This window comes from Rhamphochromis longiceps, linkage group LG23 (assembly GCF_057381845.1).
Source record: "Rhamphochromis longiceps isolate RC_006_pf linkage group LG23, R_longiceps_female_GT1.1, whole genome shotgun sequence".
Classification (NCBI taxonomy): domain Eukaryota; kingdom Metazoa; phylum Chordata; class Actinopteri; order Cichliformes; family Cichlidae; genus Rhamphochromis; species Rhamphochromis longiceps.
Window position 1 is genome coordinate 47,332,966 of NC_140578.1, and position 20,246 is coordinate 47,353,211.

General features: G+C 40.9%; 1 protein-coding gene across 1 annotated transcript in view; it reads left to right on the top strand.

The window, feature by feature from the left end:
• Window positions 1-20,246, top strand: part of pudp (pseudouridine 5'-phosphatase) — a 32,116-nt gene that overhangs the window by 3,619 nt on the left and 8,251 nt on the right. Inside the window, exon 3 of the mRNA XM_085398874.1 lies at window positions 1,008-1,237. Coding sequence (XP_085255000.1) covers window positions 1,008-1,237 — 230 coding nt within the window. The remainder of the gene's footprint in view (window positions 1-1,007; window positions 1,238-20,246) is intronic.

A 20,246-nucleotide genomic window follows, 5' to 3' on the forward strand; every position in this document is an offset into this window, starting at 1 on the left:
CTCACTCCCAGTGTTGTTTCAGCTGGGTCTGAGATGTAGGCAAATGTAGGCAAAGGCTGTGCAGCGGCACAAATATGAAAACAAAACCCTGAAACATACACACACGATTATCAACCAGGTGAGCCACCAGGATGGTAACTATTTGTCTTCTTGTGCCATGTGTTGTTTGGTACTCCTGTAGTACTCCAGTTGTACTCCTGTAGTACTCCTGTAGTACTCCTGTAGTACTCCTTCACCGCCACCTCCTAGCACAGATTCAACTAGCAACAAAAACATGGTATTAAAAGCTTTTCTGAGTGAAATGTTGGGAACTTCATGAAAAACCATCTTTCTTACAAGCTGTTTAGCTGATGTTGCGTCACGTGCACCCTCAGTTCGTTGTGTCTTGTTAGGAACCTCGTCTATGATTATAGTTGATGCACTTGAGCTGAAGCTCGAGTGCGACATCCCAGAGCAGGAGACGAGGAGCAATCGGAAAATTCTGAAGGAATAGAAAAACAATCAGAATAACTGTTAATGTTGGGATGCAGAGGGCCTGGTTACACCTGCCTTTGAAGCTCACTGTGACAGTCAGCACCACACTGCTTCGTCCAACAAGGTCTCTGAATATTTCCACATCAGCGTCTGTCCCTGTTGCATCCCTGTATATGACATCAGGGGGCAGGAAACATCTCTCAGTAACTGGAAAACAGTATAAATAAATTCATGTGCTCTTGAAGGCAGCACTTTTTATAGGTCACAGGTAAAAATTATCCATGTGAAACGCATTAAATCACCACTCAGTAACCATCAAACAGACACATTTCTTCCCCTGCACAACCTGAAGTCCAAATTTCAAACTTAAAAAGAAAAAATGACTGTTATGCTCTGCAGGGGAATACATGTTGGGAATATTTCTTAATTAACAAAACACTTTGTTAATTAATGTTTTAATGTTATCCTGTAAATTGGTGAACCAGTATATTATTCCTACATTAAGACTAATTCTGCAACGCATGTACCACCAGGTGTGGAGAAACTTGTGCGTCATCTGCAGAAGCACAAAATCCCCACTGCAGTGGCAACCAGCTCAGCCGGCGTGACGTTCAAATTGAAGACGAGTCAACACAAAGAGTTCTTCGCTGTCTTTGATCACATTGTCCTGGGTGACGATCCAGATGTGAAGAATGGCAAACCTCAGCCGGACTCCTTCCTGGTGTGTGCCGGCCGGTTCAATCCCCCAGCTCCTCCGGAGAAGGTGAGGAGTGCACCGTCTGTTCGTCATTCGCAGCATTCGAGATCAAAGTAACAAAAATCTATTTTGTAACATTTGTTTTTGTTTTTTCACAAAACTCTTCAAAAATAGGAACCAAAAGTTCTTTACGTTTATAATTAGATAGTGAAATATTATTTAAAATAATTAATATTAAAACAATGTTTCAAAAAATAGAGTTTTTTTTGTCCTCTTATTATAATTTTTAGTTGTCTTAGATTTTCATGTAATAGATAATAGCAACATGATTTTCTATTAATGAGATGATTTTTGTGTGCAGGTGAACGATATTTATTATCAGCAGGTGGAACAAAATCTTTACAGTTAGAAAAACATTCTTGTCTGCTTTGCCTCGAAATGTTTGATCCAGTGCGTTTATATAGTGTGTGTGTGTGTGTGTGTGTGTGTGTGTGTGTGTGTGTGTGTGTGTGTGTGTGTGTGTGTGTGTGTGTGTGTGTGTGTGTCCGCAGTGCTGCTAATACATTGAAAACACACAGACAGGCACTGATACTCACTAACTCGCTATTCTTCTCTTTAATGATCTTTAAAGATGTTTCTGGCACAAATATCTTTGTGTCTCATAAAGAGTTATTTCAGGATGTAGAACACGGTAACGAGCGAGAACAATCCACTGAAACGTCGTCACATCAGAGGATTTCCTGTACTGCAAGTTCTCAAATTCAAACTGAGAGACAAACTAAATAAATAAATGAATAAACAGTGGTTATCAACAGAAACCACTGTTGGGCTGCTTTGCAAAAAGAATTTACAAAGGATCACATCAAATGCTGAAACAGGGAGAACTGATATTTTCAAGCCTCCTTCCTGCAACACCTTTGTGTGAGGACACTGCTGTTGTGATTCGGTGCCGTGTAAATACAGTTAAATTCAATTGAGTTGAAAAATGCTAAAAATGAATGGTGCTACTGAGGAGACGTTGGCACAGGACGTGTGTGCTCAGCACAGTCCACTAACGCTGAGCTGATTCCACACACTGGATGAAAGTCATATGTAGAAAATATGATCCCAGAGATGAAAGATGCATCTTCAGTACTGCAGTAGAACTGCAGTCAACAGTAAGTCACACAATGTGAGTCTTTTATCTAGTTGTATTTAACTGCCAGTGTGTCAGCCAGGAGCTTTTTATTTGCAGCTAATGTGTTCCATTTGCAGTAATGCAGACAGGACCTAATGTCAGCCGCTCTCTGCACTGACAGGCACACACATCTTCTGCAGCACTTTGATCAAAAGTGGGAAGCTTTCAGGGTTCATGGGCTGTTTAAGATATATTTTCAGGCACTCTGGAAGCCATTTGCAGCGTTGAGTCAGTCAAAAATAGCTGCCAAATATCTCCCTAAAAGAACCAAATAACAGTGAGAGCTGACCTACTTTATGATAACACTCTCACTCTAGACCACACGTTAAATCTGCTGCTGATTATTACACCGATTCAATATGTGTTCAGGGATGTTCATTGTAGCTATGAACCCTTCATTTCATGTAGGTACAATATTACGTACATATTCATAAAAATTTATCTTGGAGAGTAAACCTAAGCAGCATTTTTAATCCTTCTCAGAAAGGCGCATGATAATGATCACAGAATATGTGCTCAGCTGAAGCGTGCATTGACTTACAGACACTGCTGGAGTAGCAGATAACCTCGAGGTTACATGAAGGCTTTTGCTGTTTGTATTAGCTAACTCGGCCAATCAGATGGTTCTGTGTCTCCTCTCTGATTAGCACTGGTTTTGGACAAATAGACAGAGACTGTTCCTACTGCTTTGACTGGTCCCAGAGACACAGTCACCTCTGTAAAATAGAAGAGGTGTTGGAGTACCAGGAGCCACCAGAGGTGGAACCTTGATCAGAGAGGTGACCACAGCCAAAACAATCACTCCAACACTTTCAGAGATGCAGGAACATGCCAGGCCTTTACACACGGAGTCCATATGGAACAAAAACCCTATTACAAAGACTTACCCAGAATACTGGACTCTGTAACTGCTGACTGGAGGGAACACTGGTGGAAGTAATGCGAGCTGAATGTCACCTTTGAACCCTGGAGCTTTCAGCACTGAGGAAATGCTCTTCCAACTTTTAGTTTACTTCAGTTTTTCCCTGTGGAAACAGGAGTCTTGTCTTTTTTGCTGGGTTGAATTTCCTGGTTGGGGAGGCTGTGTAATAGCATCTAGATTTCTGTCACAAGTTTTCATTTATCATGTTGAAATTACTACCCTTTGTCAGCATCTGCACGATGCTGTTCTTCACTTGTTTCTTCTAAAATCGCTCCCATGCTGTACGCGAGGATACTCAGTGGTAATTCTGCTGCTACACTTTAAAGCTGAGTCTAAACGGAGTTGTCCTTTGCTTGTGAATGGATTTTATTCAGATTTTTGCTTTGACTGTCGTGAATCAGACCAAGGATGTTGCCCTTTTCTAAGCCCTGCCTTCAACTAGCACATTTACTGTCTTCACTTTTGTTCAGGACAGCCAGGAACAAACGTTGAACTGGCAACATATCCTTGGAACATAAAGCCTGAAGAGGTTACTGCATTTTAATGTGGAAAGAATCTTTTATGTGAAATATTTCTTATTAACAGATGCCCACACGCATTACTCATCACATTCAACACTAATGCAAATAATTCTCCATTTGAATGATTTTCCTGGCTTTATAGAAATGACCAATAAATGACACCGTTGGCTTGGAAACATGAAAAGTGAAAATGAAACGAAAGCAACAACAAAACAAACATTTTCATTCTATGAAGTGAAATGTGGGTGCACTTTATGCATTTGTTGGTTGGCTACTGTAACCTGTAGCCACTTGTAACCACTCACTTCCGCTACATATTCTACTATGAAAACCTGAACTGTGTGCATACATGTCCTGTAGTTTATATATATGAAGATTTTACAACTGTGGTGTGCAATCAGCTTGTGATGTTGTTGCTCCCTGCTTTGAAGAATGAACCAGGTCTGCAACTGTTTGCAGTCAGTTGCAATAAGCCAGCAATGAGTGTCAGTCTGTGTCAGTTTGAGAGTAAATGGGGTCAAAATTACATGCAGTGTTTTTATCATGTTCGCGTTGTTGATTTGTGTAGAAGAGATGAATAGTGTATTGATAATGAACGTCAACAAGAGCTTTGCTGTGAGCATTTAGTTTGTGTTACGTTTGCAGCAACGTTGGCAGCAGGTAGGAGGAAAGTGGAGAGTAAATAACAAACTTCTAGCAGTGAGTCAGTGACATTGTTATTCAACCAGTTCTAAAAATAGCTGATGGGGATGGAATAGGCAACATGTAAAATGAGCGTGCCACGCTCCTTTGAGTGATTGTACCAGAGCACTATGGTCACCGTGTAGACGCCTCCAGGATGGAGGGCATTAAAGCCCCGAATCATCTCAAAGGCACACGACTCTCATTCGGACACATGTAGCCGATTACATGTGCGATCCAGACGTGGCTGCACATTGGCTGCTGTTGCCTGATTTGGTTTTGAAATGTATTTTGATGCAATCACTTTTGTGTTACAGTTTATTACTTGACGTCACCGTTTCTGACATGATTTATATTAAAAATAAAACAGAATTACTTTGGATTAATGTGGCAGCTTTATTGCCTTCATCAAAAGTTTTTATCTTATGTTGTCAGACAGAATTTCAAACCCGCAGCTGTGCCCGGCATAAGTGTTAACAGTGTTTGTGTTGTTTCACTCTGCAAATCATATCGTTTCCTGCTTTTATTTAATCAGCATTTCTCCTCATGACCCAGTTTTCACTGAACAGTGATATCTAGTTGCATTGCTTTTGTCTTTGCTTTATTCCAATAGGAGCCTCACACATTCCCACTGCAAGGAGTAAACAGTTTCCAGAAGTTGCTGCAGAAGAAGAAATGATGCAGTAAATTAATGAAATGTGCTTATTCCATAAATTATACAATATTTATTTAGGAAATGTGTAGTTTGCCAGTCTAATTGGCTATTCACGTGCTGAAGTAAGACACTTATTTATTAGCACTTGTGTGTAAACGGAGGTTGTAAACTAGTTTTCCACGTCACACATCAGATGTTCACGTTCTGCAGGTGCATCATCCATGAAGGTATAACTCTTAGCTTTAGTAAAACGTCGCAGCCATTTTAACAACACACCCTACATTTATAATTAGGTTGTGGATAATATGAAAACTACAGTGTAGACAAAACAGAAACCTTTCAGAAAGGTAGCAATAATGGGATTTACGGTCTAATTTTAAAGGGAAATTTGTGGCTTCCAATAGATGCATCGCTAACTCTTCTCCCTTTAAAGCATTTTGCTGCAAATAGGCCTGCCTGTGGCATGGTGCACCTGATTTTTTTAATCTGGAGCCAGCCACTGTTAGAGCTGGCATTTTTCTTGATGAGATATGAAACTGCGGCTCAGAGGGGAATCGACAGAGTGTTCAGTGGAATAACGAATGATGATGCGTCACTCCCTGGCTCCCACTCCGTGACAGAGGAGAGGAGGAGGGGTTAGCGGCAGAGACATGAGACAGAGGGAGAGAGTAGGAGGTAAACACAAGAAGCAGCAGTATGGTAATAGCACACATCCAATTATCAGCTCTTTCTGCCCTCCTCTCAGCTCTGATGGAAAAAGCACGTTCCTTTTAGGGCGCTGTAAAATGGGAAAATCGGACAAAAAGCAAGATCTCTATCAAACACGTGGACAGATACGGACTTGGTAATATAGACATTTGGTTTATCAGCTGTTGTATGTGTTTCCAATCCTCTGAGACACATGCTAGATAAAGGACAACGGTGTAGTTCGTCATATAGAGTTATAGGCATATAATGTTTAGTCAGTAACGTGGTGGGTAACTGTTCTCACTGTTTCAATATGGGAGTAAAAAAGCTGTAGTCCTGTTCAGAATGATTTTTAAAACATGTCCTACAGTGGAGTTTAATGGGATATTCCCAACACCGGAGGCAGAGAAAGCCTCACGCCCCCTCACGGTGAACACTGTAGCTCACAGCTGAGTAATGTGGTGTCGTGTCTGAGGTCACCAAAGTAAAAGAAAAAGCTGCGCTCTGTTTTCGATGGAAACAGAAACATTTTTCACAGCTGTGAAGTAACACGGCTGATGAAACAGGAGATGTTACCAAAGGTGTGCTCGGCAGCCGCAAGCTGATGAAACGTGAACGTGAGCTAGTTTAGCTCACACAGATAGAAAATTATTAATCGTTCAGGGGAGGCTTTGTCATCCAGATAATCAGACCGGGTTCAGTTAAGACATAAACTTTTTTATCTGGACAGTTGGTTCATTACTACTTTGGCAAAGCTTAGCGTTCACCCGTTATACCAGCACATCGTTCTCTGTAGAAGGGTGGCATGAAAATGTGCTTCAGTAGCAAGGTCATTTTTAAATTGCTAAGTGCTCATTGTTTCTGCAGTCAGAGCGTGCAGTCCCAAAGCATTGTAGATTTTACTGTTGATTCAACAGTGTGCGTGTCATCCAGCCTCCTGTTTTTGGGGTTGTAGATTCTGGTTGCGCTGGTCAGGTGGATTTTTGTATCGGTGAGATTGAAGCGAAACGCCATCAGGGTGAAGAGAACAACAACTGATCTGCACCGTCTCACAAGGATAAAGAAGGTCTTTGTTACCCTGTAGTTGAACACTTTTCCTGGAGAAATGCTCCGATCGTGTTTTCATCCTGCTGTAGAGCAATGGTGAAGCCTGAACACAGCTCCAAGAAAACCTGTTAAAAGAATAAATAAGGGCTGTCTTCTCCGAACATGCCTTGAAGCGAAAGATTTGGTGGTCTATAAAAAAATGTAATTACATTGAACTGAAGTGTCATGGACTTGGACCCACTACTTATCCAAGCTTGATTATGATGCTTTTCTTCACCCTTCAGTTAAACTGAAGATGGACAGATTTCCCTGAGGTAACATTAGATCTTTGGATCAGTGTTCAGGTTCCCAGGTAGAAATGTTTATTTACAGGTTATTGCTCAGAAATAAAACTTCTGTTGATTTGACGATATCCTTTCTTTAAGGAGACAGGTTGCTGCAAACTACACCAGCGAAAAGAACCACGCAGCGTAACAGAGCCATCACTGTAGGGCTCCAACATGTTGGTCGTTCCTTTGTCAGCCATCTGTACATCATACATGCATGTTTTGTCTTTTAGTGTCAGTCCTTAGCAGTATTGTCTCATCCCTGGTGTAAAAATCTTTAAAAGAACAATCAGTGACGAATAAGCGACTAAATAAACTACTGACTTTCTGACATTCTGAGGCCACTTTATCAGCTTTTGTGTTCACTTTTCATTTTTACTACAAAGATTATTTCTGAAAACATAGAAAAGCAAAAACCGTGTACAGTGTAGATGCATCCTTGTTCCGACACACCTGAATCTAATGAATGGTTTGTTATCAGGCCAAACGTGATGGCTGCTGAGGAGGGAATCCAACCATCGGATTCAGCTGTGTTGGAGTAGGGATGCGTCTAAAAGCTGCAGGACTGGAGCTGCACACCCCTGATTTAAAATATTAGGCAGACAGGATGAAGTGTGATTGCAGAGGAATGAAGGCAGCACATACTATATTAGCCAAATGGCACATTCTTGCTCAGTACGACATCCCATGTGTTCCACAGTTGTGTTACCTGTCAGTGGGTGACAGGTAACACAACTGATGCTCCGAGAACTCACTTGTAATTCAGTCTGTGTGTTTCTCACTGCAGCCGTCTTTCATCCTTTACTTTAATTCATCTCCCAGTGTGAAATATGACATGTAAAAACAATATTCTGATTTATTTATTCATGATATGATCAACAGAGTGTGAGTATATGTAAGAATGTTAGATAAAAGCACTGTATGAATGTGTGATTGGGTGAATGAACGTGGGTAGAGTTCTTAGATTGAGTAGAATGCTGCTTATATGAGTTCCTGTCTGTTTAGCAACAGGTAAACATCACAGAACGTTAAAAATAAATAAATAAAATAAACAGGGAGAATGCTTTTGCACATTGCACTACGCAGGTTAGATTTTCCTCTTGATCAATTAAACAGCATTTTGTATTTACTCAGATTGTCTTTAAAATTCAAAACAAAACAGAATATTACAATTTTGATTGATACGCTTGGAAAATGTGCTGAAAGCAAAAACAAAATCAGTCAGATGCTTTTTCCCAGCACGGTTTTTCCCTGGTTGGTCAAGCTGATGGAGTACTGTGGTGACAACGTTGGGCTAACGGGCGGGTGGCGTGGACACCTAAGTTTGTGAATGTGGTAACTGAAGAACGAGGTGACATAGGAAGCTCAAATTGATACCCTGGGTGTATCTACTAAAAAGCTTGGATGGGTTCGCCCTTGAGGTTCTTGAAGTCAGGCTGACGCGAGCTTTCGTGTTGTGCTGAGACAGGCTATTGGCTGCTAGTTGGATGGGATTGCTTCATTTAGCCATTCTGGGCTAAATGAAGACTACACTCGGCGACACACCCGCCGGGGGTCAAACTCTGGTAATTGGTGATTCTGTTCTCAGACATGTGAAGCTAGAGACACCGGCAACCATAGTCAGTTGTCTTCCAGGGGCCAGAGCAGGCGACATTGAAGGAAATTTAAAACTGCTGGCTAAGGGTAAACGTAAATTCAGTAAGATCATAATTCACGTCGGCAGTAATGACACCCGGTTACGCCAATCCGAGGTCACTAAAATCAATATTGAATCGATGTGTAACTTTGCTAAAACAATGTGGGACTCTGTAGTTTTCTCTGGTCCCCTCCCCAATCAGACCAGGAGTGACATGTTTAGCCGCATGTTCTGCTTAAATTGCTGGCTGTCTGAGTGGTGTCCCAGAAACGATGTGGGCTTCATAGATAATTGGCAAACCTTCTGGAGGAAACCTGGTCTTGTTAGGAGAGACGGCATCCATCCCACTTTGGATGGAGCAGCTCTCATTTCTAGAAATATGGACAAATTTATTAAACCCCCCAAAATATGACTATCCAGAGTTGGGACCAGGAAGCAGAGCTGCAGTCTTACACGCCTCTCTGCAGCTTCTCTCCTCCTGCTACCCCCCAAAAACCCATCTCCATAGAGACTGTGTCAGCTCCCAAACAGACAAAAACAAACTAAAAACCAGCAACAAACAACTTAAACATAAACAATTGCAAAGAAAGAACAATACAGTATCCACATCTGAACCAAAGAGTAAAACGGTGAAATGTGGATTATTAAATATTAGATCTCTCTCCTCCAAGTCTCTGTTAGTACATGACTTAATAATTGATCAACAGATTGATTTGCTCTGCCTTACAGAAACCTGGTTGCAGCAGGATTATTATGTTAGTTGACATTTGTGATATTATAACCCTGCTGTTTCTTTCTTTTACCACTCCCTTTTACAACATTTCCTTCCCCCCTCAAAGTTTTTGAGACATATTGTTGCCATCAAATTCAAAATGAGCTAATATTTATCATAAAACATTAAAATGTCTAAATATTAAATACTCGTTTTTTTTCTATTGCAAAAGAAATATGGGACTATGAGATTTGTAAATCATTGCATTATGGTTTCATTTAAATTTCCCATTGGAGACCAGATTGTTTGGAACTGGGGTGAATTGTTACTTCTAACCAACGCTGATCTGGACGGGCCATTGAATAGAGGCTTTTCCTTTTCATCAACGTCGTGTGTTGTGTTCGAATCCCTTTATAAATCCCAAACTGAAAATAAAAAGTAATAAAACATAACAAGTACAATTGCATTAAAGTACATTGTAATAATTTCCAAACAACATACATTTTCCTGGCTATTGTGATACCACTGTGATACCAAACAGTGCAGTGTGATTTTAGGAAGGCTTGGTCTGAGAAAAGAGAGTCAGGTACGGTTCTTTGGTGAATTCCCTTTTGGCCAGAGGAGCTTTGGATGTGTAGATAATGATGCTGCAACAACACAGCAACTATGATTGGAGTCTCACCTCCATACTTTTATTGGCTTTCACTCCTCAGAAACCATCAGGGCTTTGCAGGGATTCACATAAAGGATCAGCGCTGTGATCCACAGTGAGGAGCGAAAGATGTGGATTTCCAGCTGTTCATTCATCACGTAATTTATTTGTCTCTTGTTTGAATTTGACTTGGCCCCATGATCAGGTTCACTTATAAAACAGATGAGTGTGTTTTGATAGAGAAGGTGTGATGTTATAGTGATGCCTTCACTGTCCATAGTAAACTTCAGTGCTCATGCTTAGATGGTTTTTTTCTACTTGCTATAATCAAATTGTAAGTTTTTGGAATAAAATACAAATATTATGTCAGTTCATGGCGTAAAGTGCTGTGACGGCCGAGCCCACGCCGCAGCCCTTTGCATTTCTCTTATCTATTATAATACATGATTTGCTTAACTACACCTGGATACACCAGCCTGCCCTGGAAGGGTGGCTTTGACATTTTCAGGCACCCATGTTTGCTTAGTGATGGTTTCTTGATTTAATCTGTGGACTGTCCAAAGACGTTTCTTTCCCATTTGCAATCTCTTTAAATTCAGCACAGTAGTAAGTCCTCTGCTTTCAAAATTGTCTTAATTAATGTGTCTTTTTTTGCACACCAGTTTCACAGAGAACCTGTTAAACTGGTACTTTAATGCCCAGTCATGCCCATAATCCTACTCTTTCAGAAGGATTGCAATAAAACTGTAGTACTGCTTCTACACATCCATACTTTTCTGTTAAGTCAAAAAGGCCATGACATCTTCTCTCTCTACAATAAAGTATAAACTAGCAGCCTACAAAAACAAAAAAGGTTCAAATGCTTTAAAACAGGCATCTGTTCAGAAAACATCAGCAGTTCATTTAACGAGTTTAACGAAATGGTTTCTCTAAAACATTGATTTTGAATATAAAACTCAACCTATGAAAGTTTGACAGCTGAGACATCCTTAGCTTATGAAGCCAGCGTCTGTAGTCACTGAGCTCCCTGCAGTTACAGTGGTCAGGGAAAGGCATTAACCGCTGACACGTGCAGGAACGCACACTTGGATTCAAAGGTTTTCATACCACTTGTTAGTGAAGAGCATTCAGACACACAGCTGCAAACTGTTACAGCACAAATATATGATGACTACTGCGTGAAACATCAAAAGAAATAGTTTTGAATGGCAAACAGAAAAACAGTGAAATAATAATTTCATATTTTTATTTGAAATATTGTCTGACCTTGTTTTTAAGTTGTATTTTACCTTGTCAGCCATGATCTCTTCACACAGGAATGCAAATCCATGATCGTAACGATCTGCATTTTAATAGAAATTCTTCCTAGTTTTTGTTCTCCCCTTGTTGCCATGGGTCAAGTGGATTTTTTCTCTGATGCTTTATCTTCTTAATTTACAGTTTAAATTGATTTGTAACATCTGGCCTCGTGGATAAATGAAGCTACATAGCAATGAAATTTGTTTTCTAATCATATTGCCTAAAGCAAGCACGAGTACTGCTCGTAACACAGAACCCAGTGCAACTCCATAACTAACTTTTGCGTGAGAGGCATTCCCATTTAGATATACAAACTGGAGTCTATTAAACATATACACTTCAAAGCACTGCAGCACCATTCCTGTTATTCCCATGGCATGTTTGAATCTCTGTAGTAAAATATTGTGGCCAACAGTATTGACTGCTGTTGCACTGAGGGCAAGCATAGGGATGACTTCACTGTTAAAGGCCATGAGAACGTCATGGGTGACCTTCACTAACGCTGTTTCTGGGCTATAAAGAGAGGAGAGCAATTAAAACTGCTGTTCTTAATCATATTCCAATTGGAAAGCTGTCAATATGTTTTTTCAAATTGGTAACATTTTATTTGTGAAGAAATTCATAAAGTAAATTACTAGTTAAAGTTAATAGAACACATGGCTCAACAGTTTAGGTAGCTGGTTTACGTCGCTGCATGCATTACCTTAGTTGAAAAATGCAAAATGTAAATGAAGTATGAAGTATGAACATTAGGGCTGGGCCATATCAATACAGTAATGCCGGTATAATGTTGGGCAACGTTATGGGTAAAATAGAATATGGGTAAAACGCGCGTGCGCAGTGCCTTTGTTTTCATACGCACATGGCAGAAAAAGCATGGCGGCGACGCAGAATGAGAAGGATGAAAGCGGATCGTTGAATGAAACGATGAACCTGAACTGGTTCGTAAAAATGCTGCAGCTTCTGGTTTAGCTTTCGTCCGTCAGATACACAACAACATTTTTGGCAATGCATGCTAGCGGGCCGCGGTTATTACCGTGTTGTTTGGAAAATACGGCACACTTAAAATCATCCTTTGATTTTTCTGAAAGTCGACAGAGCCCCTTATAATCCCGTGTGCCTTATGTATGAACTCTGGTTGTGTCAGATGTTTCAGTACGACTTTGCTAAACTACGAAGCCGCACCGCTTGATGGATTGTCGGAGCATTACGGCTGTCGTAGGCGGAGCCTCTCGGAGTGATACGTACTGTGCTTCAACATAATGTTACCGTATTGTGTGTGTATAACCTCATGTTATACATGTCAGGTTAAGAGGAGTTTTTCCATCATGAGGTATGGATATTCCTGTTGTTTGGAAGTGATCTATGAATGAACCCTTAGGTTTTGTTTGTGAGGGGAAAACATTCTGCTATTTCAAGTTGTTTAATTTATTTGTACAGCATCAACAACAGTCGCCTCAAGCCGCTTTGTTTACTTGTGATCTCTTGCTGTGTGTCTTTTGGGTTATGTCCATACCCACTGCACTGTATTAGGATTATCAAGCAGCTTCCTGTATTTTAATAATGTGGTCAGACTGCATAAATGTACATTATGGTTATTTTCCTTGGAGGCTGTTTCTGCCATCGACGTTGTTTTTTACCCAAACAATCATTCAAACTTGGCCTCAGGGAGGCAGGATCCTCGGATCGACCTTTGGACCAATCAGTGTGACATTTGAGACACAATGCTAAAACATGCATTTGCACTTGGTCTTGTGTGCCATTGTGCGTATCTGTCCATCATCAGCACTGGCTTTATTTCTGCTCTCCTTAACAGAAATGATGAAATGGTAAACATCCTTGGCTCATATTGCTCTAGGCTTCATCATCATTTGAAAGATTCAATGGGCAATCTATCACTGTCACTTATTCACTCGCCACTGCAGGCAGCATACAAACACACACATAGGTCCTGTATGTTGCTGGAACGCGTTCATATATCTATTTGTAATCTATATGTAAGTGTGTCACCTTGTTTCACGTGTTTTTAACACCACTGTCATGTTGTATATGTCTTACTATCACACGCCTCTTGAGAAAAACACAACACCTCTCATCATCCTTATAAACAGGGACAATTACAACAGAATTAGATTAGGGTTAAAAAAGTCTTTCCATGAGGCCTGTTGTATTCCTCATTATGTTTCTGAAAATGTATAACAGTAACATGAAAAGGATAGCACATACGTCATTACACTGGTAATACTGAGTGTCTAGATGCCAGAAGCTTTGAAAACTAGAAGGTAATCCTAACATTTTATCTTTACAGTATGTTGTTTAAAAGTGAATTACCTGAAAATACTAACGTAGCATGTTATCATGGAGATACATCACATATGCTTAATATAATAACTATAATAAACATAATAGATTGATTTCCAGCTGGTTGGCTGCAAGCTACAGCTGGAAGACAGGCGACTCATTGGGGACTGCTGACCGTCTCTGGTCGTGTCAGACTCGTGTCTTCACCCAGCGATGCCCGTTTGCCTGTTAGCTCGAGAGTTAGCCAGAACTTCTGTCTCAGGAAAACCAGGACCATCACAGGTGGCCTGATAACGACTGTGTTGAGTCTGTTCCTTCCCGTTCCATGCAAGGCCACCTGGGTTGGCTGGCAGACTGTTTACTTAGCCTGGCAGGGTGAAGGACACTGTCTCAGCTGAACTCTGGACACGCACACACACATACATATACTGATATGCACACACTCATCCCCCTCCCTTTCAAAACGCCTTCGATGCTTGTTCCCTCCTGGGAACACGGCGGGTCAGAGCCCGCGCTGGAATGGTAGCGCTGGGCAGGATGGCTACTGTGTTTGCTTCGGATTACTCCTCACCCCCCACCCGACCCTGTGGCTGGTCACGTGCTCTATAATGTTGTGCTGTGGACATTTATCTGCTTTTTTGTGCAGAGGAGTTTTTTTGTTTCCTGTTCTCATGCTGTCCTCCCAGGAGCCCAGCATGAGTAGAGGTCTCTTTTTTTCCTCTTGTACTTTCCCATTGTAGTGTATATTTCAGTGTTTTTCTGTAACGCTACCGATCTCCGACCTGTATCCCCATGTGGTGTCTGTGTCGTGGGTGTAAGGTCGCGCGGGGGGAGGGGGTCCTATTTCACTGCAGGGCAACCTGCACGTGGCGAATAAAGCCTTGATTGATTGATTGATTGATTGATTGATTGATTGATTGATTGATTGATTGATTGACCCCTTGCATTCTGCCCATCACCTGCCCTCCGGAGGCGCCTCAGACCAGTTGTGTCTCACACGTCCAGACAAAAACATTTTCCTCCCCTCGGCCATTTGGACTGTTAACCCTTTAACACTCAGTTTTGCGTAACTATTTTTAAATCCCGGTAGCTCTGCAACTACTTAAGGTAGCGCAATAATTTTTTTGCATATGAAACCGGAGGAGTTGTACTTACATCTTATGCCATCAGCTTGTCCTCGGTCACAGTTTCCTTCCACATAAAGCTTTGCAAAAACTGCATAAAAAGCACTTGCAGCAACAAAAACATAATATTCCAGAAACACGCTTTGCCGATCTGATCAGCTGTTCGTAACACTTCCTACGTCCATCAGCGCGAACTATCGCATGTCCGCCATGACCTGCCTGAACAGAGCGTTCTCACTCCCGAGGCGTAACATGTCGACGTTTTGTCACGTCCCGCGGCGTTCCTGAGGAACGCGAAAGGAGACCTTCGGCGTTCTTATGGTACGCGGCGGGTTATGGCTGGAATCCAGTGCAATGACGCTCCCGCGGTAGTAGACGTTCCACCCCTGTATTCCAGCCCTAAACCTAACCTTATCCCTAGCCCTGACCATAACCTTATTCCTGACCTTAACCAGGACTTTAATGATGTTAAATAGCGTGTTTCTAAGCGATTTGAAGAAAAAGAGCGAACATATGTAGGTTCAGTCCAGACAGTTCTCATATTTCCTCTTTTTCCGAGGTCGTCATTTAGGAACGTGGTGGGTAGCCGAAAACGTAATATGGTGACGATTTGTCACCTAGCGTAAAATGTTACGCTTTGGGAGTGAGAACGGGTTGGCCTGAAACCAGAAGTGATGTCATTTTGAGGAAATGTAGTTTTTTTTTTTTTTTACCATCAGGGCCTTATGAGCCTATACTGGTGTTTTTAAAAGTTATGTTTGACTTTATGACTTTCTGTGTCGTTTCTGGGATGCTGAGGACTCATATTGCACTGCTGGAAATAGTTTATTTTGATGCATATGCTGTTTTTTTGCAAATTTGCAGTATAATATTTATTTTCGTTTTTCCTGCAGTATATAAAAATTAGTGTATTTCAAAAATAAAACTATGAAGACACTCAAAATAAATTTCCTGTGGTGGGAAACTATTTTGTGCAACTTTTTTGTATTTGCAGTTTTGAGGGATAAACCTCTTAAATTTCTCTAACTAGAAATATATGTTAAAAAAACAAAAACGATTTTCAATTTTATATGTAGTTTATTGCACTTTTTTGCAATTTATGTAATTACTATGCACTTAATGCAAACATATTATTAAAATTTGGACTATAATGGTTGTATTGATGTATAACAACTTGAAATGCTCCCAAAAAATGGCTCCACAGCATGTAAAAATATAAAATAAGCTCTGGCGGACTTGGTTCTATGGTAGGTCTTAAAGGGTTAACAAACCCTATCCCCCCACATCCCACCCCTGCCCAGCCACTCACCAATCTGACCCTCATCATTCAGGCCACTCACACATGGACTCATATTAGGGCTGCCACAAACGATTATTTTGATAGTCGACTAGTCACCGATTATTTATGCGATTAGTCAACTAATCAGATCATCATCCACTGGACGTAAAACTACAGCTTATTGCACCAGCAGCATATGCTCTTATATAACTATAATTAGCTTACAGCTTTAAGTGTTTAAGGTGCTAACTAAAAATAAAGACAAGATGATAGTTTATTAAATTTTAATGAAGTTTGCAGATTGTTTCGGTGAAGTTTAATAAACTCCTTGCTATCTAAAATATAACAGGACACCGGAGTATATTCTGGAGCATCTCACTGATAATCAGCTGTCTGCTTGACGTTTATTCAGCTGTGTAAAAACTATAACTTTAATCTCAGACAAACTGATTTACTCAGGAACAAATAAAATACTAAAAAAAAAAAAGCCAAACAATAACATTTTAAGTTATCTAAGTGACTCATATATATTTAACCTGAGTAGCGAAAGACGGCGGTGGGTTTGAAAACAATTTGCCGGGAGTCCGGTGTTCTCACCGCGCTAGTGACCTAGCCCCCGGCTAGCTATCGAGCTAGTGGGTAACAGACGTCTCCGAAAACGTCGGAGCGCTTTTGAAAATATGTGGTGTCCTGATAAACTGAGCAGATATTTGAGGTTTACACAGCTACATTCTCGGCTGAAAATATGTTAAACGTTTATTTTGTGACCCAGAAAGAATAATAAGAGTAATATTAAAACTAACTAGCTGCCGCCATTGTTGGAAACTGAGCTGGGCCGCGCTATGAATTCTGGGACACAGCTGCTTCTTCTTCTTCTTCTTCGGGGTTTAACGGTAGCTGGCATCCTTGTACATGCAGTGCTGCCATCTTCTGTTTCAGTCCGTTATTACACTCTTAAATCCTGCTACTTATTCCTGCGTCTTTTGGGATCTTACAAAGCTTCAAACGACGCGTCGACTATTAAATCAGTCGTCGACGATTTTGATAGTCGACGTAATCGTGACTAGTCGACAAATCGTGGCAGCCCTAACTCATATACATTTCTCCTGTTTGTCATTTATTCCTGCTCTCCTACATTTTTTTTGTACATGTGCAATGACAATAAAAGCCTATTCTATTCTATTCTATTTCCATCCACCGCTGTTCTGATCACGCCTGTGTATATCCTCCAGAGAACTGAGGAAAAAAGAATCCTGTCATTGAATTTTTTTTCCTGCCTCTTTGGAGCTAAAAGAGGACACTCAAACACATGACGTGTCAGTGGAGAGCCCGGGATGTCCTCCATTTAGTACATCAGGACTTAGTAGGGTAGCTCAAACAAGTCAAAAGATGTAAACCAAAAACAAATATCCATTAAAGAGGACATAAATGAATAGGCTTGGTTCTCTATATAGCCCTTGATGCTAAACCTGGCTCAGCCCTTAGCTTTCTAGTGTCATTAGCACTAAATTCATAAATATCCAGAGGCAGCACACATAATAGCGCTGGACTTTCATCATGTTGAGTCAAAGCAGTGCTGCTGAAATTCCACCAGCATATGAACTGTGCTACACACAGGAAAAACCTACTGGATAAAGTCTACTCCAAAATCAAATAGGGATACAGGAAGGGATGAGGATCGAGAACTGGTTCTTGTAGAGAACCGCTTCCCAGTAGTCCAATTCCTTGGATTCATTAGTTTGCCTGCCTATCGATCCCGCTTATCGGTTCTTGCACTCTCGCTACAATCAGCTGATTTCAGTTAATCAGAGGAGGAAAATAGTGACGCAGTCTGCAGCGTGGACATTAGTTTTATTATTATTGCACAAAAGGATGAGAGCGTGATGGTAAAGTGGAGACTGCTCCAGGACAGTAACAACTGCATCACACTGTTGACACAACTTGCACCTGCACAGACAGCATGCTAACACTAAGCTAGCCAAGAACCCAGAGTGATGTTAAAGCTGAGTAAATGCTGACCCCAGCACTGTGATAAAGGGAGCTGTGATTTGCAGTGAAGCTGCTGAACTTCAACAGGTAACAAACTGATGAGCAGTCAGGCTGCAGCCTGTTCATGTTTCTACAGTAGAATCACAATCACTTTCTTTTTGTGCTGGTTTTCATCTTTGCTTTGTGCTATCGGCTTTGTGTTCATTCCTATTGACTAAGAGGAAGATCACATGTGCCCTCATTGGAATAGGGTTTGGTGTTGGTGTGTGTAGCTGTAAATTTGGTTTGATGGTCTCTCTTCAAAGCTACAAAGCTGGAGGAGTAGGCTACATCTGTACTTTCCTAGCACTTCACAGACATAACACTGACAAAAACATCTGGGTGTATGCCAACCAGAGGTCAGGACCCTGCTTAGGAACAAAAACACTGCTTTTACTGTAGATCGAACTGATGTGGTACTCTGCAGTGCAGCCAGGATATATCTGGCATCATAAGTTGGATTATAGAAATAACTGTTTTCAACAAAAAACATCAGAAGTAGCCACATCACATAATGTGATTATGTGGAAGTCATAAATCACAAAGACAGGAGCTGTGGAAGGACTTCAGTGCCAAAAGCTGCACAAGGTTGATTGGATATAAAATCATCAGCACAAGTTTCGTGAGAACGGTTAGTAATGGGAATGGAAGAAATATACAATGACCATCAGTCGTCCTTGGTCTGGAGCTCCATGCACGATCTTGCCTCATGGAGTGAGGAAGATGGGGATCAGCCCAAAACTACACAGAGGGAGCTGTTTAATGATCTAAAGGCAGTCAAGATGGCAATCGATTTCCCTCAGCCAGAACACTGGAGATAGCAGATACTGCTATGGCAACCAAGGAGTGACTTAAGAAGCACATTAAGGTCATGGAGAGCGCCAGTGTCCAGACCTCGGTCCTATAGGAAACCTGTGGAAGGAGCTGAAGCTTCGAGATGCCAAGCAGCAGCCAAGAAAACAAAAGGATTTAAGAGTTTCTGTAAAGAGGAGACGACCAAAATCCCTCCTGAGATATGTGCAAACCTGGTGACCAACTACAAGAAACATCTTCTCGCTAACTGCCAACAAGCGTTTCTCTACCAAGTAGGGCTGCACGATTAATCGTTAGAAAATCGTGATCTCAATTCTAAGCAAAAAAATCGTGATTCTCATTTTATGCAAAATCCTGCAGCCCTACTACCAAGTACTGTCATATTTCGCTCAGCGATCGAATACTTATTTCACTAATGCCGTGGAAATAAATGTGTTTTATCTGGAGTTTTTGTTGATATCCTGTCAAATGTTTGTGTATGTGTGCGTCATCATATGTGCTGGTTTACAGGCGGCACTTTTTAATTAGTCCTATTTAACTTAAAATAACACTTTCCAAAAATAGATTTTCCAGACAAGCAGGAGAAAAGTAGGTTTCTCACACAGATCAGCACCCATTGAAAGCCTTCTTTATGGCTCATGGTTTCTATATTGTTTTGGCATTTTTTGCACATAGCACCTGTTGATGTTTAAATTTCAGACATACAAGTTACATAATATATTATATACTGGCATTATTGTTTGAAACATGAAGACATGAAAGTGATATAAAGCTTGATTCTATATTCATAAAGCGTATTAGGTTTGCAGTACAGTGTATCGCCTTCCCACTATTTCTACTATCTCTTTGCTTTGAATCTAAACATGCAATTTCAGTTCAATTCAGTTGTGTTTATATAGCACCGAAATACAACAACAATACAATAATACAGAGAAAATCACAACAGTCATATGACCCCCTATGAGCAAACATGTGGCGACAGTAGGAAAGAAAAACTCCCTTTTAACAGGAAGAAACCTTCTGCAGTGCCAGGTTCAGGAGGGGCGGGGCCATCTGCTGCAACAGGTTGGGGATGAGGATACAAAGACAGGACAACGACACGCTGTGGAAGAGCGCGAGGGATTAATAATAAGTAATAACTGAACACAGAGAGGTGTATAAAAGAGGAAACACTCAAGTGCTCTGTTGGGGTGATGCGGTACTGTAAGGTCATTA